Source organism: Caretta caretta, chromosome 8 (assembly GCF_965140235.1).
Source record: "Caretta caretta isolate rCarCar2 chromosome 8, rCarCar1.hap1, whole genome shotgun sequence".
In the NCBI taxonomy this organism is placed as follows: domain Eukaryota; kingdom Metazoa; phylum Chordata; order Testudines; family Cheloniidae; genus Caretta; species Caretta caretta.
The window spans coordinates 98,834,196-98,857,791 of record NC_134213.1 but is presented as its reverse complement, the minus strand read 5'-3'; the positions used below and the strand labels follow the sequence as shown (position 1 = coordinate 98,857,791).

The 23,596-nt window shown below is 42.7% G+C and overlaps 1 protein-coding gene across 12 annotated transcripts in view; it reads left to right on the top strand.

Annotated features, from left to right (window-relative positions):
• The window catches only part of OSBPL9 (oxysterol binding protein like 9), a 142,935-nt gene that overhangs the window by 61,790 nt on the left and 57,549 nt on the right, over window positions 1–23,596 (top strand). For 8 of the 12 annotated variants that reach the window (XM_075131853.1, XM_075131851.1, XM_048861479.2 and 5 more), the window contains 2 exons: window positions 7,098–7,193; window positions 12,827–12,874. The exons of 2 other annotated variants lie outside the window; for them this stretch is intronic. In XM_075131853.1, the coding sequence (XP_074987954.1) occupies window positions 7,098–7,193; window positions 12,827–12,874 (144 nt within the window). The remainder of the gene's footprint in view (window positions 1–7,097; window positions 7,194–12,826; window positions 12,875–23,596) is intronic. 2 more of the 12 variants (XM_048861480.2, XM_048861487.2) reach the window with 1 other exon arrangement.

Sequence of the window (23,596 nt, the reverse complement as noted above, 5' to 3'; positions counted from 1 at the left end):
CTATACAACCCCAGGAGGGTCGTATAGATATCTGAGCCCATCCAAGCTGTGCTGCACCGAGCGGCGGGGCTGAAGCCAAAGAGCTTCAGCCCTGGATGGGGATCTGTAACCTGAGCTCTGCCGCGCAGGGCTGAAACCCTCGGGTTTTGGTTTTAGTCCCGGGTGGTGGGGCTCCAGCCCTGGACTTCAGCAAATCTAATGCCAGTCCTAGCGACCCCATTAAAATGGGATTGCAACTCTGTTTGAGAACCATTGAACTAGTACATATCTTTTAGAAAGAAATCCAATCTTAATTTAAAAATTTCCAGTGATGGAGAATCCACTGCAACACTTGGTAAATTGTTCCACTGGCTAATTACCATTACTTTAAATTTGCGCCAAATTTCCAGTTTGAATTTGTGTAGCATCAACTTCCAGCCACCGAATCTTGTGTTTTGGGGCAGGCAGAATGAGAAGCTCCGATTTCTACTTCAGTGGTCTAAAAGCAATTTTGGGGATCAAAAGTTACTAGAGAAGTAAGGAAAAGGATCTCATGTGTGATATATAAAAGTTCTAGGTTTCTTCTTTTTCAAGCATATTACTAGAAACTTTTGTATATGTTGATATATAGAAAAGGACTACACAAAGTATCAGTACAATGAATATTAGACTAGTTTAATTTCTTTCCATTCACCCTGTGAATGTTAGGAAACAAAACTGAAAGTTTGAGGAATAGTATTTTTTTAATGGAAAATTTCCACCTTTTAAAACTATTCTGTATATTGCAGTCCTGTCATTTCCGCCATCTCCCCTTCTATATCTGGCAAATACTGTATGTCGCTTCCTTAAACTGAATTTAAATTACAACATAATCAGTACTGGTTATTTGGGGGATGGGGAATGTATACACTTTTTTTAACATCTTGCTCAACTGATAAGGGTTTTAATTGAAAATCTGAATCCGCATATTTCTAAAGATCTAAAACATCTTGTTGAGCTCACTTTTTTATTAAAAGACTTCCATAATCTGAAAATGTACGTAAATGGAGAAACAAAACCAGCATCTTAAAAAAATCATTGGTGATGGTTGTAAATTCAGGTGACAAAACATCTTTTTATATAGCATCTTGCAACCTCTGGTAATCGTACTGAACCTTTTTGAAACATTCCATTGATTTTCATTAATTTATTTCTTGTGAAGCCTTATTTACACATAGAGAAAGAGAGAGACTTTCCTCTCCCCAGTATATTCTCTAATAGCCAAATCAAGAAGCATTAAAATAATCCTGCCACTCAAGTCTGTCTTGTTTGTGTACTGTGCCCTGCAAATATGGCCTGACAACAACCAAACCTGAACCATTGAATTGTACTTGTAGTATCTTGTATAATAATCTTGCTGTGGAAATTGCTGACCTTGAGTTTATAATTTTCTAAACATCTTTCACTCTTCCTTTAAAACAATCCCATCTAAATTAGCAGTATTTCTTGAACAAAGCAGTAGGTTTGTTTGTCAGATTATCAGGCTGCATCTTAATTGCCCTGGAATAGACAAACCAAAAGCAGGTTGGTGAAATACTGCAGCTTTGTATGCATCTGTTGGTCTCTCCAAACCAACTCCTAATTATGCTTCGAAATAAAACCCTCTCTCTTTGCTCGCTAGGTTCTATACTTGGTTTTATTATTTTTCCCCTGCTGGTGGTGAGTTGGTTTTTCTTATAAAATTATTTTTGTGAGTTTTACTGTATATTTAAACATTTTAAGAAATATTATATAACATACAAAAATAAATCATATATAAATGGGATTTTCTTTTAGCACTAAGAGCCTGGTACTTGGAAATGGCCTTTTATCCTAAACTCACCGCTATAAATACCATGCCATTCATGTATTAATATTTTGGCTTGTGACTGCAGTAAAAAATTAGCAGTTTTAGGTAGTATAAAGACTGTGCTTGCACAAAAAGAAAAGGAGTACTTGTGGCACCTTAGAGACTAACCAATAAATTGGTTAGTCTCTAAGGTGCCACAAGTACTCCTTTTCTTTTTACGAATACAGACTAACACAGCTATTACTCTGAAACCTGTGCTTGCACAGTATTCTGTGCTGTCATGTTAATGATACATAGTGCAGCGTCTTCACCAGGAATCTTCTGTAGTTCAAGTAGGTTTGATACATAAAGTCTTACTTGTACTGGTATAGCAGAAATTTTTATCTGAGAGTGCTAGACCATTTGCAGCAGTTATGGTGTCACTGTCTGCTAGATAGTGTTCTCTTCCTTTAGCCATGAAGCACAGTACAGTAAAAGCTGTGTTATCCGGCACTTTACCAATCGGAAAGCTCTAGAAACTGGCATTTTGGGGCGCTGGATCCGGGCAGCGCTCACCTTGGGCAGCTCCCCGCAAGCAGCAGCATGTTCCTGCTGCTCCTAGATTGGGGTGGGCAAACTTTTTGGCCCAAGGGCCACATGCAAAACTGTATGGAGGGCCAGGTAGGGAAGGCTGTGCCTCCCCAAACAGCCTGGCCCCTGCCCCCTATCCACCTCCTCCCACTTCCTGCCCCCCTCAGAATCCCAACCCATCCAACACCCCCCACCACCTATCCAACCCCCCGTGTCCCCTGACTGCCCTGACCCCTGTCCACACCCACACCCCCGACAAAGCCCCCGGGACTCCCACGCCTATCCAAACACCCCCCCCCCAATCCCCTGACTGACCCCACTCCCCAGAACCTCCGCCTCATCCAACCGCTCCCTGTCCCCTGACTGCCCCCCAGGACCCCATGCCCCTTATCCAACCCCCCGTCCCCTGACTGCCCCAACCCCTGTCCACACCCCTGCCTGGTGACAGGCCCCCCAGGACCCCACCCCCATCCAACCCCTCCTGTTCCCCGCCCCTGACTGCCCCGACCCCTATCCACACCCCCACCCGCTGACAGACTCCCCAGGACTTCCACACTTATCAAACCACCCCCTGTCCCCTGACCGCCGCTCCGAACCTCCACCCCATCCAACTGCTCCCTGTCCTCGGACCGTCCTCCCCAGAACCTCTGCCCCATCCATCCACCCCCATCCCCTGAATGCCCCCCAGGACCCCCTGCCCCTTAACCAATGTCCCCGCCCCCTTACCATGCAGCTCAGAGTAGCAGGAGCTCGCAAACCCCGCCTACCAGCCGGAGAAAGCCGTGCTGCCTGCATGACAGCATGGCTGCGGGGCAGGGGAAACAGCACGGGAGGGGCTGGGGGCTAGCCTCCCCAGCCAGGAGCTCAAGGGCCGGGCAGGACGGTCCCGTGGGCTGTAGTTTGCCCACCTCTGTCTGTGTGCTGCACCCACCCTGCCCCGACCGCTGACTTCACAGCTCCCATTGGCCAGGGACTGCGGCTAATGGGAGTTGTGGGGGGGGGAGGGGCGCCCGCAGGTGGAGGTAGTGCGCAGAGCTGCTTGGCCACACCTCCGCCTAGGAGCAGCAGTGACATGTCACCACTTGCAGGGAGCTGCCTGAGGTGAGCGCCACCCAGATCCAGCACCCCAAAACCCCTCCCACGCCCCAGCCCTGGGTTCCCTCCTGCACTCAAACTCCCTCCCTCCATCGGTAAGTATAACTCATAGTTAATCGGAATTTTTGACTAACTGGCACCCCCCGTTCTCCCAACATGCCGGATAAAAGTTTTTACTATACTCATTTTTATGTAGTTGTAGCTGTATATCAGATCACTATCACAAGTAAATCCCTCACCAAGAATTACTTGGCTCACTTAGTTTAGATCCTCTGTATACCTTGTTGTTACATCAGGGTGTTAAGAGGATTTGGGTTTTTTTATTGGAGCAATGATCAGTAAGTGTTTCCCCCATTTTCAGCCATTGCTTCAAAATGCTGGTGTTTAAACTTGGCCAGTATGGATTATCTGGCTGTTGAATGCACTCATCTTACAAGCTGTACTATTTGGGTAGATCCTTGTGAGAACAGTGTGCAGGATCAGGGCCTCATTTTGTAGCTCAGTTCAAGACTTGGCAGGCAGATAAAAAATGATCTCTCGTAAATCAGTATTTTTAGTTTTTGTATTAGCATGAAAGAATGTGTTTGCATAACAAATAATCAGTTTTGCAGATTCTGATATAAATGAGTCATTTTTACATTGCATATAATAGTATCCCCGTCCTCTCTAAGGACACCAACAAAGTTTTTTTATGTGCTAGACCAATCTTCTACAAAAAATGAACCAACCTGTGTTGACAAAACTAGCAGTGTGGGAGAGAATTACATAAAAATGTAGAATTTAATTTGCCTATGGCATTCACAGAAAATCCAAGAATATATTTTAAATGCTTTTTTTGAGTGGCATTGATAAATTCAGACTCTTGGGAGTGTACCAATGGTCCATGCTACGCTGTTGACGCATACCCAAGAGTCTGAATGTGAAGAGGTCAACTAAAAACCAACCAACCAACCAAAGCCCCCCTCTGGTTACAGATGAGGAACCTTTATTTGTTACACTATATATCCATTCCTTAGTCGTCCCCTACTGTACCCTACCAAATTCACCATCCATTTCGGTCAATTTCACAGTCATAGGATTTTAAAAATAGTAAACTTCATGAGTTCAGATATTTAAATCTGAAATTTCATGGTGTTGTAACTGTAAGGATCCTGACCCAAAAGGGAACTGTTGGGGGAGGGTCACAAGGTTATTGTAGGGGGGTTGCAGTATTACCAACCTTACTTCTGCACTGCTGCTGGCAGCATGCTGCCTTCAGAGCTGGTCACCTGGCTAGCAGCTGCCACTCTCTGGCCACCCAGCTCTGAATGCAGCACAGAAGTAAGGGTGGCAATACCGCAACCCTCCTACAACAACCTCCTTTTGGGTCAGAACCCCCAGGTTGAAAAACGCTGATCTCCCCGGTGAAGTCTGTATAGTACAGGGTAAAGGTACACCAAAAAACAGATTTCATGGGGGAGACCAGATTTCACAGTCCATGATGCTTTTTTCATGGCCGTGAATTTGGTAGGGCCCTATTCATTAGTATTCAAAACTTCCATATTATGTTACTGTTGTAACTCTTGTCTGTCCTTTCTTCTGCCGCTTCCCTCCAGGTTTTTATCTGATTTTGTCATGTGTCTTGATATACATTTTAAAGTTCTTCAAGTCAGGAATGCTTTCTTATTGATCTGTGAACTGCTGCTTGCATTGATACTGTATAAATAATAGTTTGGGAAAGGCTTAATTTTCTACGTTGGGTATGGTCAGAAATAACACCCTTCAGCCTCAAATCTGCGAGTTGTAGCTGTTTTAATATGCTGAAAGAGCTTATCCTCTACTTAAAAAAAAACAAACAAAAAAAAAACCCATGCTTTATAAACCTGCTACGTGCATAAAAAGAGAAGGAGTACTTGTGGCACCTTAGAGACTAACCAATTTATTTGAGCATGAGCTTTCGTGAGCTACAAGTGAGCTGTAGCTCACGAAAGCTCATGCTCAAATAAATTGGTTAGTCTCTAAGGTGCCACAAGTACTCCTTTTCTTTTTGCGAATACAGACTAACACGGCTGTTCCTCTGAAACCTGTCATAAAAAGAGAAGTACTCAACTTCACAAATCCACCATTTTCCTTTCCCATTAAAGATGTGGTGTTCCAGTCTGGAACAGTTATTTTAACACAGACAATTTCTGTTTAGGAAGGAAAAATATTAAATACAAACCCTATGTTAATTCAGCTTTATAGTGGAGAACTTAAAAGCACAAGTCAGAAAAATAAAAATCTTTACATGTACGTATGGAGATTAGAATTTTTATATACCGTAATAGTTATACAAATGAGTATACATTCAGAAGGCGCTAATAACTGGACTTCCATCTATTTAAATTTCCCAGCTGCCCTACTGAGGTTTAAATCCTTTACAGGAGGGACCATTTCTAATAGTGAGAGGTTAGTTCAGTATTCATGTTTGTTCATTCTTTGGCCACTTGTCTATGAATCAAGCTGGCTTTTGGTTGATGAAAGTACTACTTCAGCTGTTACAAGGGCAGTCATCCAACAGTTGCGCTGGTTGACTGGCATCGTCAGTGTAATGGTATTTGGTGATAGTTGTTTGGCACTGAAACAGGAAAATTATTTCATTTATACTTTTCTTTCAAATGAAATTTAAATGTCTACATGAAAAATAAATAAGTAATCTTTTAATAATCATAATTAACTTTGGTAGTATGAGTGTATGGTAACTATACATGCACCAAAGAAGGCTACTGGCAATTTGTGGATGTCACGATATGCACTGCTTGTAATACAACAGGAGACCATCTTGTGTTTAAAATGTTCTGACATGTATCTAGGTCGGGGTGGACAAACTTTTTGGCCCGAGGGCCACATCAGGGTTGCAAAAGTATATGGAGGGCTGGGTAGGGAAGGCTGTGCCTCCCCAAACAGCCTGGCCCCTGCCCCTATTTGCCCCCTCCCGCTCCTCCCCCCTGACCCATCCAACCCCCATTCTCCTTGTCCCCTGACCACCGCCTTCTGGGATCCCACCCCCTAACTGCCCCCCGGGACCCCACCCCCTATCCAACCCCCCCCTTTCTCCCTGTCCCCTGACTGCCCCAACCCCTATCCATACTCCCAACTCTTGACAGTCCCCCCTGGACTCCCACACCCTATCCAAACCCCCCATCCCCTGACCGCCCCCCCAAAACCTCCACCCCATCCAACTGCTCCCTGTCCCCTGACTTGTCCCCCCTGCCCCCAGAACCCCTGACCCATCCAACCGCCTCCTGCTTCCTGTCACCTGACTGCTGCCCCGGGACTCCCTGCCCCCTTACCATGCTGGAGCCAGCCACACCGCTGTGCTGCCCAGCAAAAGCGGCCGGCTAGAGAGCTGGCGGAACGGTGCGCTCGGGTTGCAGGGGAGTGGCTGGGGACTCCAGCTGGGAGCTCAGGGGCCGGGCAGGACGGTCCTGTGGGCCGGATGTGGCCCACCTCTGATCTAGGTACATGCAATGTGATATAAAGAAATAAGGCAGCCTTTATTAACTACCCATCAGTTATGAATAAATATAGTCAAGTAAATTGCTCAAAAACACTATTATAGATTTGATTTGTTTGTCTCTCTTTCTCTTTTTTTTAATATATGTAGGGTGTGGATTCAGGATTTGTTCCCAGTGTTCAGGATTTTGATAAGAAACTTACAGAGGCTGATGCTTATTTACAGATCTTGATAGACCAATTGAAGGTATGTTGACCTAACACTTGTGCACCTACAGAGATAGTAAATAATGTCAGGTGCTCTTTGGGTCTTCTCTGGAACTTGTCTCAGGCCCTGTTCTATGGGCCGCTGTGGTGGGGAATCATCCATATTTCAGAGCCACAATCCAGTGTCAGAGAAGAAATTATTTGACACAGTAAAAGCAGAAGAGAGAGAATGAATTAGTTAAGGCAGATGTGACCATATGAGAAGCCTGTCAAACGCTTAAGTATTTTTCATTCCTGGGGTTTGCCAATGACAGTTTTATCCTTTTCTTTTCTTTGCTCTCTGGGTCTACCATAGAAAAGAATATTGAAATGAGGAGACGATTACAAAAAGTAACAAGGAAAATTCAGACTAAAAACTATGTTGAATTTGAGAAGAGAATTCTGTGTTGAGATGAACGGAGATCTTGGAAGCATGTATCACTCAAGTAAAATTGAGTTAGAAAATTAGAGTAACTTTAAATATATGCCTTCTTTCAAAATGGGGTTTCTATCAAACATTAAGAGAATTTGCCTTCTGTTATATTCAGTGAGTTAACCTTGGGGAATTGGCAGAGATGGGTTAAATAAATGAATTTCAATTTGTAATGGAATCCTTAAAATTATCATCCTGCTCTTGACATCTAATTTTTTTCCCCCTGAAGAGGAATCCAGCCTGTGCTGTTGCTCCTGCACATAGTGCTTGACTGGGGTTGTTGGCAGCTGAGGAAATTTTGCTGCTGTATTTGTGTGAATCTGATACTTGACCATGGGTAAATCGCTCTGTAGGAGCAGCTAAAATGGAATACTTTTCTGTTCTGCTTATGTGTTTTGGGGTTAGGTGGGGAAGATGAGGAATGACAAGCTCGTATCTCCCACCACACTATTGGAAACAGCAGAAGATCCAACTTCGGCAGTTTCTGCCTACAACATTTTCCCCTGACCCAGCCGATTAAAACTGATTAAGACTTCTACAGTTATGTTCTGCTTCTCTTGCTGATATTCTTGGGCAAGCACTGTGTGTGGGAGCATCAGCACAAATTTGGTCTTGTTGGTGGGAAAGGAGTATGTGCACTAAGATGGAGTTGAGTGAGAGAGGCATACAGAATAAAGAGCTTGGCCCACAGCCTAATGATTTAGGACACAGCGTTGTCCCTTGCTGTCATGTCAGCGGGGTAAGGAGAACGTCCCAGGCAGCATTCATCTCTGGAGGAAAGGATATGCCTAACTGTGCTCTTCAGCAGTCACCTGAGACTGACTGAAGAAAAGATTGAAGCCAATAGTTGAGAGAGAGGACAGTAGAAACAAGGGATGGGGAGAGACTTACAGAAACTAAGGCATGGGGTTTTGCAGAACAAGATATCAGCATTCAAGGAATGGGAAGTATGGCACCAGAGAAGAAAGGATAGGAGAAGTGACTTGCTGAGTTTTGGAGAGGAGCTAGCATTTGAGGTTTTTTTTATTCCATTGCAATATCTTATTAAATTTGGTAGCTGAAAGTAACTTAGCCCTAGTCTACACTAGAGGGGGGGATCGATCTAAGTTATGCAACTTCAGCTACGTGAATAACGTAGCTGAAGTCGACGTACTTAGATCGACTTACCGTGATGTCTCCACCGTAGTGAATCTACTGCTGCTGTTCCCCCGTTGACTCTGCCTGTGCCTCTCGCGGCGCTGGAGTACAGGAGTCGACGGGAGAGCGTTCAGGGGTCGATTTATCGAGTCTAGACTAGATGCAATAAATTGATCCCCGCTGGATCGATCGCTGCCCGCTGATCCAGTGGGTAGTGAAGACATAGCCTCAGAAAACTAAAGCACTAAAATGTTTCAGACTCTCCCCTCTGCTTCCCCTGTCCTCTTTTTTGGAGGGAAAAAGCGTGTGTGTGTATGTGTGAATCTTTACTGTATGGTCGTGGTACACAACATGCAGTCTGAGAACCAAACAGATCTGTGGAGAGAGAAAATGCACCCTTTGTCCCACTTAACCCTCTCTCTGCAGGGCAAGAACGAATCTGATTAACCTCTAGTTTTTATTGATGGTGAATTCTAACTCATCTCTCAAGGGAGTTACAAATTCAAACTACTATTTTTTTTTTTTACATTTAATTTGGACAAATTATGGTTGTATTCAAATTAGGTGCAGCCCTTGGGCTATTGGTAAGATGTTAGGATGGCTCCCAATGTCAACGGTTGGGCTCCTCAGTATAAACTGGCTGCCTTTACAGCATTTGAATTAGTAGGAGCAGATCGATGCTTAAGGATCTAAAATTGTGGGGTCATGCAAACGTCCCAGGTAATGAAAAGAAAAGTTAAAAAACTAAAGCAGAATTGTCTGTCTGTAAGTGGAATCATATTTGTGAAGTGTCATTGAGTCTTGAAATAGATTTCAGAGGTTTTTTCCTCCTTCACATAAATCAAATTTGGGAGGTTTAATGGCCAAAATCCCTTTTTTTGGTCTGGCACGTCGTCATAGAGTCTAAGGCCAGAAGGGACCATTGTGATCATTTAGATTGACCTTCTATATAACACAGACCATCAGACTTACACTCTATAAATTAATTTCAGGGATCTTTTGGGGGGGTAGGGGGGACGTAGTATATCCATGGGTCAGAGGTTTCAGAGGGGTAGCTGTGTTAGTCTGTATCAGTAAAAACAACAAGGAGCCCTTGTGGCACTTTAGAGACTAAGAAATTTATTTGGGCATAATGTTTCATGGGCTATAACCCACTTCGTCAGATGCATGGAGTGGAAAATACAGTAAGCAGGTATAAATATACAGCACATGAAAAGATGGGTGTTGCCTTACCCAGTGGGGGGTCAGTGCTAACGAGGCCAATTCAATTAGGGTGGAAGTGGCCCATTCCCAACAGTTGACAAGAAGGGTTGAATATCAACAGAGGGAAAATTACTTTCACAGATACCTTGAATTGCTTACCACACCTACTTATTAAATGCGTCCTGCCTTTTTGACTGCTTTCAAAATGTAATTTAGTGTATTTGTCTAAGCTAAGACTGTAATAAAATAACTTGTCAATGAAGTTTGTCCAGTAATTTTACCTGTTCTCATCTTAATCCTGTATTTCATTTTTCTTCTGTATTAAAGATAAAAGTAAATGTGAGCTGACTTGTTTTGAACGGTGGAAAGTTTGAAATCATTATGTAATGTTTTGCTATGGGACAGATGCACAAGCACCAGCAATTATTAATACTAAATCTATATCAGGATAGGACTCAGAATGCTTGATCAGGATTGGGGACTCCATTGTGCTAGCTTCTGTAGAGACCTAGTGCTAAACAGGGTCCTTACTCCAAATATCTATCCGTCTCAGATAAGAGAAAAGAACAGATAAGCCTGTTTGCTGGAGGTGTTCTGAACAATGTGTCTGTTCTTAAATGGTAACTCACTCTTCCTATAAAACCTGACATCAGAACAGCCTTCTTTGTCCAAAGAGTGCTGAATGGAACTCCCTATGTATCTCATCAACTCTACCTTTTTAATCAACTGCAGAACAATGACAGCATGGGAATCGAAAGACTGAGCCTCAGGGCATGTCTTCACTAGCAGTGTTAAAGAGCTGGCCACGGCAGCGCTTTAATCTGGCTGTGTAGTTGCAGCAACACTGGTACTTTACAGTGCTGAAACTTGCAGTGCTCAGGGGAGTGTTTTTTCACGCCCCTGAGCGAGAAAGTTGCAGCACTGTAAAGTGCCAGTATAGACGAGCCCTCAGTAACTGAGCGTGAGTGTTGCAGGGAACCGTGGAATGTGAATGACAATGGCACCATGTCACAAATACTTTAAAATAAATATGAATGAATTGTTGTTGGGGGTCATATTGCTTGGGTTGTACTTGTTTTGTTTTCAAAATCCTAGCGTTTTCCATTGAGTGCTTGCTCACGTCCATTCCAGTGCAGGTGTGCGTGCGCTGTATGCACCACCCCCAGAAAGTTTTCCTGCAGTGCTATCCGTTGGGTCTCTTCTGGTGCCCCATGGAGTCGTGCCCATAGCGCCAGTATATAGGATCCTGCTGCTCTGCCACCCCATTAGTTCCTTCTTACCAGACTTGGGCAACCTGCTGAGCTGTTTTCAGTTATCTCCCGCACCCAGTTCCCAATGGGATCCAAACCGCAAATACATCTGTTTTGTTCTGTATAAAGCTTATATAGGGTAAATTCATAAATTGTCTGCCCTCTATAACACTGACAGAGAGAGATGCGCAGCTGTTTGCTCCCCCAGGTATTAATTACTTTGGGTTTATTAATAATAAAATCACTTTTATTTAAGTGTAAAAAGTAGGATTTAAGTGGTTTCAGATAATAACAGACAGAACAAAATAAGTCACCAAGCAAAATAAAGCAAAAACACGCAAGTCTAAGCCTAATACATTAAGAAACTGATTACAGGTAATATCTCACCCTTAAAGATGTTCCAATAAGCTTCTTTCACAGACTAGACTCCTTCCCAGTCTGGACCCAGTCCTTTCCCCAGTATGGGTTCTTGTTAGTTCCAGCAGACATCTCAGGTGGTAAGCAGGAGTTTTCTCATGACTGCAGTCCCTTTTGTCCTGCTCCACCCCCTTTTATAGTTTTGGCACAAGGCAGGAATCTTTTGTCTCTGTAGGTCCCTACCCCACCTTCTAAATGGAAAAGTACCAGGTTTAAGATGGATTTCGTTATCCGGTGACATGGTGACATGTCACTGTAAGACCCCTAGACTCCATTCTTCCTGGGTTGGCCCACAGTTACACAAGAAGGCTTGCAGGTAAATAAATCATTTACAACCAATTGTCCTAGGCAATGGGAGCTATCAAGATTCTAAACCACCATTAATGGCCTACACTCTGCATAATTACAATAGGACCTCAGAGTTATACTTCATATTTCTAGCTTCAGATACAAGAATAATACATGCATACAAATAGGAGGAATATAGTCAGTGGATTATAACCTTTGTTATGATACTTTACAAGAGACCTTTTGCATAAAGCATATTTCAGTTACATTATATTTACAGTCATAAGCATATTTCCATAAAACATATGGAGTGCAACGTCACAGTTCCCATCCAGGGTATCTGTAGAGTGGCAACATAGTTTTTGGTCCACACTTTTGCAACTCATTATGCCATCACTCAGCAGGCCAGATTTGGCTGAGAGGTTCTACAGTCTGCTTGTCATTGAACTCCAAGCCCCCCTCCTACATCTGCTTGAGAGTCACCTACGTTGGAATGGACATGAGCAAGCACTTGAAGAAAAAATGGTTGCTGACCTTCTGTAACTGCTGTTCCTCAAGATGCGTTGCTCACGTCCATTTCAAAACCCACCCTCCGACCCCTCTGTAGGAGTTAGCCGGCAAGAGGAAGCTGAGGGGGCAGCGGGATGACAGGACTGTGTATACTGGCACTATGAGGGTGCAACTCCAGAGGCACCAGAGCTGACCTGATGGATACCAGTGAGGAAAACTTTACGGTGGTGGTGCAGGTGGCATGCGCACACCTATATTGGAATGGATATGAGCACCACCTCTCGAAGAACAGCAGTTATGGAAGGTTAATAACTCTGGGGTTTTTTTGTAGTTTCAACCTGTTTGATGTACAAAAAACAGCACTTGCAGTATTTTCACAAATTTTTTTTTTTTTAGCTATTTGATGAGAAGCTTCAGCACTGCATAGATGATGAACAGAGAAAAGCAAGTATACTTTATCTTATATAGATATTTAGGCCTTTTTGACATTTTTGATTATTTTGTTTCCCTTTTCATTAATCTCATATAATTATGAATCATGTTTTAAGTGTGATTTTAATCTACAGTTGATAAAAATAAATTCTTGATCTGTCTGTTTAGAACTTTTTACAGGAGTTACATATTCTGAATAACTGGGGGAATATAACTTTATATAATAGGATGAGATTTTTATAACATTAAGATATCACCTTTAAAGCTTTAAAACAAAGTTTCATTCTTTTAAGAAATGGTTCTTATACCTTTTTAGATGTGTGGACAACACAGCATAATTTTAAAACTCCCACATCTCCTCTGGCACAACTGTCATTGATGTATTTGAAGAAATTTTGGTATAAAATAACCAAATTTTGGTTCATTCATCAATGTTTGAAAGTCATAGGTTGAACGAGCATAGTGGAAAAGCACGTAAGGAGCACACTGGGGTTTTAGTTTGGTTTTTTTTAAGCAGTGCACATATTTGGAGCTCTGCACTGCACATATTTAGAGCTCTCCATATGCTAAGAGAGACCTAGTGAAAAGTCTGGCTAGCCAGTTTTACATTTGATCACTCTGAGTATATCCTTTCTGGTGGTCTTCTACTTATTTCTCTTCCCCCTTCTCTTGCTACCCAACCCCCAACAAAAGGATTTTTTGGTCAGGGAGGGTTGTGTAAGTGTGCAGTCTATAACATATTCACATGCTTTGGGGCTGTATGCTCCAGAATGCAATATGTCATCCAGGGAATACAAAACATGAAACAGGCTATTGCTCACTTCAAAAGCTGATGAATATACTTGCTCCTGTCCAGTGTCATTTTTGGAAGCATGGCAGTAGAACAAAGTGTCACAAATTGCTATTTTTAATAAAGACAAATGTTTTATCAGACTTTTTTTTCTTGGGAGAGTGGGAAGGAAAGAATGTTTCAAAACAAAAAAATTAGCTTGTGAACTTTAATACCTGGAAATAGGGAATTAAAATTAAAGCTATTGCTCAATTGTAATTATTGCACTGTCACTGTAATGTTAAAATAGTTGGATTTGGGAATTTTTGTGTGTTTTGTACCTATTTCTCCAAGTTTTCCCTTGTATTTAAAAGTAAAACTTCTTCTATTAAGTATTATTGTTTGAGTACAGTTTGATGCTTCCTCGCATAATATTATGTAAAGGATGTGACTTTGTATATGTTCCTCTTCATGTCTGATGGTCATACTGGCAGATTAGCAATCTTATGTGTTGAGCTTTCTGTCCACTTCTTGGTGGCATGTACAGATTTTAAAATGTATTTGTTGCTCAGTTCAAACATGCTTGGCTAGTCTCTGAACAAGCAACTGCAAGAACAGAACTGATTTTTTTGTTTGTTTGTTTTTTAACTCAAAAATTATTCCTTCACTTTTTACCTCTGTCCAGCTGCGCTCATGCAGCTCAGGAAGTACATTAGCCTTCCCTGTGACAGTAAGAAGCACTTGAGTCACTTTTTTAATCTTTGGAGACTTCTTCAAGGATTGTGTTACAGCTAGAGGATGCATTTTCATATTTAGTCTGAGCAAGGCATACATCAGTGGAACAGGAAGACTTATGATTTCAAAGAGGAGGCCAGTTTACCCTTCTTCAGAGATTTTTGTTTTTAAATGTTGTATCAATAATGTTTTTACTACAGATTCCACTTCTTCCCCATTTAAAACAAACAAAAAGCATCACTTTTTTTAAAATTGAACCTCCCTATCCCTTTGGGCTAAAACAGGTAAGGAATTCTTTGGCAGCAGCTTAATGCTGCTGTTTCCTTAGATAAGGATTAAGCTTTTCACTATACTTTGGCTAAGCAATTGTTCCACAGAGATACTGTTTGAGGGAAAGTTATGCAGCTGGAAATCCATTCTACACTCTTTCCCGCTAGGTCTTCATTAAAAATTCTAGCAGAAGCCTGTTTGTTTTTTTTTCTTTCCATGTTTTCTTGAACGATTCATAAGTTTAAATGGGCAATCAGAAGACAGGTTTTCTTTTCAGCTGGAATCAAAGCAGAGTGAAAGTGTTGTTTCAAGATGAACTGTTTGAACTCAAGTTAGCTGTTGTGTTCCAGCAGACCAAAGTCAGGCATTTTTAGTATCCTGTAATTTCTTCTGAAACTCAATATGGTGTTTATATGCAGGGCAGGATTGGAAATGTGAACCAAAACTAATTAGCTTTGAGCACTGGGTCAAGCATTGTTTAGTATTGCAAAGAGCCATGAAATAATGACCTCCTAAACAATTGAGCACAACCTGTTTTTTCAGATGGAAAAAGTCTCTTTCCGGAACTGCCAGGCAATCACTTTATGATAATATGATAGGTAGTAACTAGGATGTTTTTACAAATAGTTGTCAGATAGTCATTGTTCTTCTTCGAGTGCTGTCCCTGTGGGTGCTCCACTCTTGGTGTTGGTGCGTCCCGGCGCTATTGATCAGAGATTTTCGATAGCAGTGCCTGGTCGGGACGCAGGCGCTCAGTTGGTATCTCCCATCTCCTGCTCTGTTTTACCCGCCTTCTGCCATATATTTCAAGTTATAGCTGTCTCGGATGATGGTCCCACACATGTTGTTCATTTTAAGAACACTTTCACTGCAGATTTGACAAAATGCAAAGAAGGGACCAATATTCTAAAGATAGCTACAGCACTGGACCCAAAGTTTAAGAATCTGAAGTGTCTTCCAAAATTTGAGAGGGATGAGGTGTGGAGCATGGTTTCAGAAGTCTTAAAAGAGCAACACTCCGTTGCAGAAACTACAGAACCCGAACCACCAAAAAAGAAAATCAACCTTCTGCTGGTGGCATCTGACTCAGATAATGAAAATGAACATGTGTCAGTCTACACTGCTTTGGATTGTTATCAAGTGGAATCTGTCATCAGCATGGACGCATGTCACCTGGAATGGTGATTGAAGCATGAAGGGACATATCAATCTTGAGTGCATTTGGCACATAAATATCTTGACACTGGCTACAACGGTGCCATGAGAACACCTGTTCTCACTTTCAGGCGACATTGTAAAAAAAGAAGCAGGCAGCATTATCTCCTGCAAATGTAAACAAACTTGCTTGTGTTGGTGATTGGCTGAACAAGAAGTAGTAGGACTGAGTGAACTTGTAGGGTCTGAAGTTTTACATTCTTTTGTTTTTGAGTGCAGGGTGTTTTAATGTAATTCTACATTTGTACATTCAATTTTCATGTTAAAGAGATTGCACTACAATACTTTTATTAGGTGAATTGAAAAATATTATTTTTTGTTCTTTTACAGTGCAAATACTTGTAATAAAAATACATATAAAGTGAGCACTGTACACTTTGTACTCTGTGTAATTGAAATCAGTATATTTCAAAATGTAGAAAACATCTAAAATATTTAAATAAATGGTATTCTATTATTAGTGCGATTAATTGCAATTTTTTTAATCACTTGGCAGCCCTAATTTAAATGTATCCTAATTTTAATTTAGTGGAGAGTCTAAAAATAATTATTTTGGAAGGCATCTTTAACTAATTTTGTCTTTCTTCGGGTTAACCAGTAATGTACCAATTCTTACAATTATTTCTGTAACTGAACCCTGAAATGGCAGTTGCCTCTTCATTTTAGTTTCAGCTATTGTAAGTTCTATCCCCAAAGCCTTTCTTTCTGTTGGGAATTGGGATTTTACTGCTATGCTATAGATGTAAAGTTTTTTTTCTAATTGACTTTTTGGTATGGATTTATGGCAAATAGGAATGCTCTGAAGAGATTACAAATTACCATTATTTTGGGTCACAAAACAAATGAAGCTACAATATCATGTTGTCTGGTTAAAAATAGATAACCTCTTAAAAACAAACAAGTCTTGAGAACTTGTTTTGTCTCTTACCCTAGGGTCTATCTCTTTCTCTTTAGAGCTTCAGACTTAGGGTATGTCTACAATGCCCATGTTACAGTGCGGCCACGGCAGCACTGTGACATGGGTAGTGTAGACACGCTTTATCACCAGGGGAGAGCTCTCCTGGCAATTAATTAAAATAAAATATAAATAAATAAGTAAAACCCCACCCCATGGGAGCATGGCTCCCAGCGATAAAACTCTGTCTATACCGGCCTTTTTCAGTGCTATAACTTTTGTTGCTGAGGGGGGTGTGTTTTCCTACCCCTGAATGACGAAAGTGGCAGTGTAGACACAGCCTTAGACAAGTAAGGTTATTTATTCATATGATCATAAGGAATGGAATTAATGCCCTTACTACAGCCTCTTTTTAGGGACTAAGAAGAGGGGTGTCTTAATAAACAGTACCTTCTTTTTTTATATTCTTAAAATATAAGAGATTCTAACCAGTACTCTGTGTGGAGGGACAGCGGGGGAGGTGTGGGAGTATAATGTAAAAGGGGAAAAAGTTGGTAGAAGTGTACATAGCCAGTCCCTTCTGCAGTTTGCCTGTTTGCAAGGGGTCAGCATAATGCATAATAAGGAAGATTGGGGTCCTGCAATTAGGGCAGAGGACTGGGAGTCGGGTGACCTGGATTCTATTCATGGCTCTAGTGCTGACTTGCTGTGTGACCTAGCATAAATCATTTTTTGTCAGTGCCTCAGTTTCCACATCTGTAAAATGGGGGTAGAGATACATTAACCTCTTTAATAAAGAGTTTTGAGATCTGTGGATGAAAGCACTGTTGTAACCGTGCCTCCATGGGTCACAACTGAGAATATCAAGTTCAGGACAAACTGCTGAGAAATAGGGCAGATACACCCCAAAACTGGTGGTTATTCTCCCTTAGGATATACCAAACCAGCAACAAGAGTAAACTTCTGTTTCACCACACTGGCTAACAAGAAGTTAGAGTTGCAGTTTCGTTAGGCATTCCAGTCCTTGTATCACCACCAAAAACTATAGATTTTAAGATGAGTGGTTCTTTACAACCAATTTAATCAAATGAAAGGTTCTTTTGATCCCAAAGGATCAGCCACGTACCCAGGGCAATATATAACTGAGATTTTACCCAAAATTCACACCAATCCTTTAGTATTTAAAATCTAAAGGTTTATTTATAAAAAAGAAAGAAAGGTGAGAGAGTTAAAACTAGTTAAAGGAATCCAGTACATACTATAATTGCAAAGTTCTTGGTTCAGGCTTGTAGCAGTGATGGAATAAACTGCTGGCTTAAGTCAAGTCTCTGGTTGCTTCCAAATCATTGGAAGGTCCTCAGTCCTTTGGTTAGAATGCACCCATTAGTATAAATTCATAATCCAGAGATTTGAGCAGGAAAGAGGTAAAATGGAGGTGTTTCCAGTCCCTTTTATAGCTTCTGCCATGTGGAGGAAAATCCATTGTTTCAAACAAAGCCCTCAGCACAGGTAGTGGAAAATTGCAGGTAAAAGATGGAGTTTGGAGTCACATGGGCAAGTCACATGTCCAAGCATGATTTCACTTAGTAGTAGCAGGAAAGTCCATTAAGTGTAGATAGGCGTCTCCCATGGTCCATTATGAGTTGTGTTCCTTGATGAGCCACTTAATTTGAATAGTCCCTTCGCGATGTGCAGGCTAAATACCTTGTGGGCATTACCCCAGGAGCAAACATTTGAAATACAAGTTTAGAGCCAATACTCGAAATTTGAAATTCAAAAATGATACATGCATACAAATAGCATAATCATACTCAGTAAATCATATCCTTTCAATAGGCACCTTACTTGACAACCTTTTTACAAGATTGGTTGCAATTATATAACAGTGGTAGCAACAGTGATCTACATGGTCATATTTTAATCAGATAACGTCACAACTGTATAAGAGCAAATGTTGTTGTTCTGTTATGTAAGAACATGCCAGGTCATCAATATCAAAATCTTAGTGGTGGTATTACCAGAGAAAGGAACTGTTGCCTAGTCTGTCAATTTTGTATTAGTACATTGATTAGAGAATCCAGTGAACACTTGGTAGTTTAGCAGGTTCTGCCCCATTTCCAGACCCAGAAATATTAGTTATTACAAGAATCCTGGTGTGCACGAGCGAGACAGTCAGAGTTTGGAAAGGCGTTCTGTCCTTGTAATATTTTTATTAGCACAATTAGCAAAAGTACAAACTCTCTAATCCAGGGGTCGGCAACCTATGGCACGCATGCCAAAGACGGCACGCGATCAAATTTTTAATGGCACGCTGCTGTCTGCTGGGGACAGCAGTGCGCAATTAAAAATCCGGCCCGGCCCGCTCTTCTCCGCCCACCGCTCTCTCCTTGCAGGGCAGGCAAGCGTCCCCCTCTCCCTGCCTCTTCCCCAGTGTGCATGGTTCCTGCCCCTCCTCCTCTCCCTCCCTCCCTGCGGCCAATCAGCTGACTGCCCTTGCCACGGAGTGGGAGAGGGAAAAGCGGGGCTGCAACATGCTCTCTGCTCCGGGGACCTTGGGGAAGGGGGTGGAATTGGCATATTCCCTCCAGCCCCCTGCTGTGAGCTGCTCTGGGCAGGGGGCTGGGAGCACCCCCACAACCCCAGCTAACGCCCCCAGCCCTCTGCCCTGACCCATGAACCCTCCTCACACACACCCAGCCCTCTGCCCTGACCCATGAACCCTCCTCACACACACCCAGCCCCCTGCCCTGACCCCTGCACCCCCCCCCCCACATCCCAGCCCCGTGCCCTGACCCCTGCAGCCCCCCACAACCTCAGCCCTGGCTCCGGCACCCCCCACACATACCCTGACTCCGGCACCCTTCTCACACACCCTCTGCCCTGACTCTTGCACCTCCACATCCCCACCCCCACCCTGAGCACCAAACGGGAGCTCCTGCACACGCACACCCACATTCCTACCTGCACCCCTCGCACCAAATGGGAGCTGCCAGGTAAGCACTCCACACCCAAACCACCTGCCCCAACCCTGAGCCCCCTCCCTCATTCTAGTTCCTGGCCAGACCCTACACCCCAACCCCCAGCCTGCTCCTTCACCCCCAGCCCTGTGCTCAGTGCACTCCCACCCTCAGCTCAGTGCAGAGAGAGGAAGAGAATGGGCCAGAACCAGGGAGAAAGTAGGTACCTACTCTATGTGGACAGGGCTGGGATCCCAGACCAGCAGCGGTTTGAGCGGGGCCAGCAGCTGGGACCCTGGCTGGCAGAAGCTGGCGGACGGAACCCCAGACTGACAGCGGGCTGAGCCGCTCAATCCACTGCTGGTCTGGGCTCAGCCTACTGCCGGTCTGGGGTTCTGGCTGCTGGCCCCTTGCCAGCCAGGGTCCTGGCCGCAGGCCCCGCTCAGCCCGCTGTCGGCCTAGGTGAACAGAACCCCAAGCCAGCAGCGGGCTGAGCGGGCCGACGGTGTAAGATCAGCGTTTTAATTTAATTTTAAATGAAGCTTCTTAAACATTTTGAAAATCTTGTTTACATAAAACAATAGTTTAGTTATATAACATATAGACTTATAGAGAGAGACCTTCTAAAAAACGTTAAAATGTAGTATTGGCACGTGAAACCTTAAATTAAAGTGAATAAATGAAGACTCGGCACACCACTTCTAAAAGGTTGCCGCCCCCTGCTCTAATCCATCAAAGTAGATCGAGATGATATAAGACTGTCAGTACATTTAATTGTCCATATACTCACACCATCCCTTGCGGAGACCCCAAAGGAGGTGAGACAGGCACTCTGTGAGTGGTTGTCGTGTCCCTGGCATGCCAAGATCCCAGTGGCTTAGGCAATGGTTAGCCCTGATATAGGGTTCTGTGGCCTCGTGAGTATTTGTAAGGATGTCTTGCCTCCTCCATCCATTTCTAGACTTCTTCACCCTGATATTGTTGGGGTGCTCTCTCCTTACAGGTTAGTATATTAATTACCTTAATCTTATTGGCATATACTTCAGTTAGTTCTTCTTCGAGTGCTTCGGACCTCAATTTGGTTCTGTCCAGACTTCTGGGGCTGCCATTTGAGCCCTTTGCGACGTGCTCCCTGCTCTATCTCTCATACAAGGTGGTGTTTCTGGTAGCGATAATCTCAGCTAGGAGGGTGTCTGAGCTCAGGGTCCTAACATCAGAGTCTCCCTACACCATGTTCTAAAAGGACAAGGTTCAGCTCAAGGCTCACCCGGCTTTTCTCCCAAAGGTTGTCTCCCAATTTCACATCAACCAGGACATCTTCCTTCCTGTATTCTACCCTAAGCCACACTCCAGTGCCAGGGAGGAAAGGCGTGACTCATTGGATTTCCGCAGAGCACTAGCCTTCTACATCGAGAGAACGAAACTGTTCCGAAGGTCCATCCAATTATTTGTGGCAGGCAGAATGAAAGGTCTTCCTGTCTACTCTCAGCGTATCTCGTCATGGATCACGTCATGCATTTGGGAGTGCAACAACTTGGCAAAGGTGCCCGCTCCTTCGATCATTGTGCACTCCACCAGGGTTTAGGCCTCTTCAGTAGCATTCCTGGCACAGGTTCCCACCCAGGAAATCTGCAGAGCAGCAAAGTGGTTCTCCATACACACTTCCACCATGCACTATGCGATTATCCAGCAAGCCAGAGATGATGCGGCCTTTGGAAGAGCAGTGCTCCAATCAGTGGACAGCTCCGCCCGGACCTCCAGAATTTGGCTTGTCAATCACCTGATTGGAATTGACATGAACAGGCACTCGAAGAAAAAACGGATACTCACCTTCTCATAACTGTTGTTTTTCGAGATGTGGTGTTCATGTCCATTCCAATACTCTCACTCCTGCCCCTCTGTCGGAGTAGCCGGCAAGAAGGAACTGAGGAAGTGGTGGGTTGGCAGGGCCCTATATTGGGCGCAGTGAAGGCGCAATTCCATGGGGCGCCCAGGCCGACCCTACAGACGCTACTAAGGGAAAAATCTGAGTCTTGCGAGCTGCAAGTGACTCTTTAATGTGTGTCCTGCGGCTCCTTGTAGCACATGGTATTAAAACACTGTGTGATTTAGTTATTAACCAATTGTAGTTGATAAAATAATACTCATTTTGCTGTGAGAATTATAAAATCCCCCATCATACTGTTTAAATATGAATATTATAGCTGTCAAACCATTTTTTTAAAATCGCAATTAATTGCGAGATTAAAAGAAGTTGTGGTTAATCGCAGGTTTAATCACATTGTTAAAGAATAATAAAATGCCAATTTAAATTTAATGTAAATATTTTTGTGTGTTTTTCAACATTTTCAAATATTGATTTCACTTACAACACAATACAAAGTGTACAGTGGTCATATTTCTTATTACAAATATTTGCACAGTAAAAAATGAAAAAGTCGAAGCATGAAGGGGCATACCAAAGTTTAGCATGTCTGACACATAATTACCTTGCTATGCCGGCTACAACAGTGTCATGCAAACTCCTGGTCTCGCTTTCAGGTGCCGTAAATAAGAGGGCAGTATTCTCTCCCGTAAATGTAAACAAACTTGTTTGTCTTAACGATTGGCAGAACAAGTAGGATTGAGTGGACTTGTAGGCTCTAAAGTTTTACATTGTTTTGTTTGAGTGTAGTTATGTAAAATAAAAATCTACATTTGTAAGTTGCACTTTCATGATAAAGAAATTGTACTACAGTACTTGTATGAGGTGAATTGAAAAATACTGTTATCATTTTTTACAGTGCAATATTTGTAATGAAAAATATAAAGAGAGAACTGTACATTTTGTATTCTAGGTTGTAATTGAAATCAGTTTGAAAGTGTCATTTGAAAATATAGAAAAACATCCAAAAATATTTATAATCAATTTAAATTGGTATTCTAGTCTTTAACAGTGTGATTAAAACTGCAGTTAATTGTGACTATTTTTTAATTTAGTTAATTTGCTTTAAGAAAAGGAGTACTTGTGGCACCTTAGAGACCAACGAATTTATTTGAGCATAAGCTTTCATGAGCTACAGCTCACTTCATCGGATGCATGCAGTGGAAAATACAATCGGGGAGATTTATATACATAGAGAACATGAAACAGTGGGTGTTACCATACACACTGTAACGAGAGTGATCAGGTAAGGTGAGCTGTTACCAGCAAAGGGGGGGGGGGGATTTTTTGTAGTGATAATCAAGGTGGGCCATTTCCAGTAGTTGACAAGAAAGTGTGAGGAATGGGGTGGGGAGGGGGAGGGAATAAACATGGGGAAATAGTTTTACTTTGTGTAATGACCCATCCACTCCCAGTCTCTATTCAAGCCTAAGTTAATTGTATCCAGTTTGCAAATTAATTCCAATTCAGCAGTCTCTCGTTGGACTCTGTTTTTGAAGTGTTTTTGTTGAAGAATTACCATTTTTAGGTCTGTAATCGAGTGACCAGAGAGGTGGAAGCGTTCTCCAACTGGTTTTTGAATGTTATAATTCTTGACGTCTGATTTGTGTCCATTTATTCTTTTACGTAGAGACTGTCCAGTTTGACCAATGTACATGGCAGAGGGGCATTGCTGGCACATGATGGCATATATCATGTTGGTAGATGTGCAGGTGAACGAGCCTCTGATGTGATTAGGCCCTGTGATGGTGTCCCCTGAATAGATAGGTGGACAGAGTTGACAACAGGCTTTGTTGCAAGGAGTATGTTCCTGGGTTAGTGGTTCTGTTGTGTGGTGTGTGGTTGCTGGTGAGTATTTGCTTCAGGTTTGGGGGCTGTCTGGAAGCAAGGACTGGCCTGTCTCCCAAGATGTGTGAGAGTGATGGATCGTCCTTCAGGATAGGTTGTAGATCCTTGATGATGCATTGGA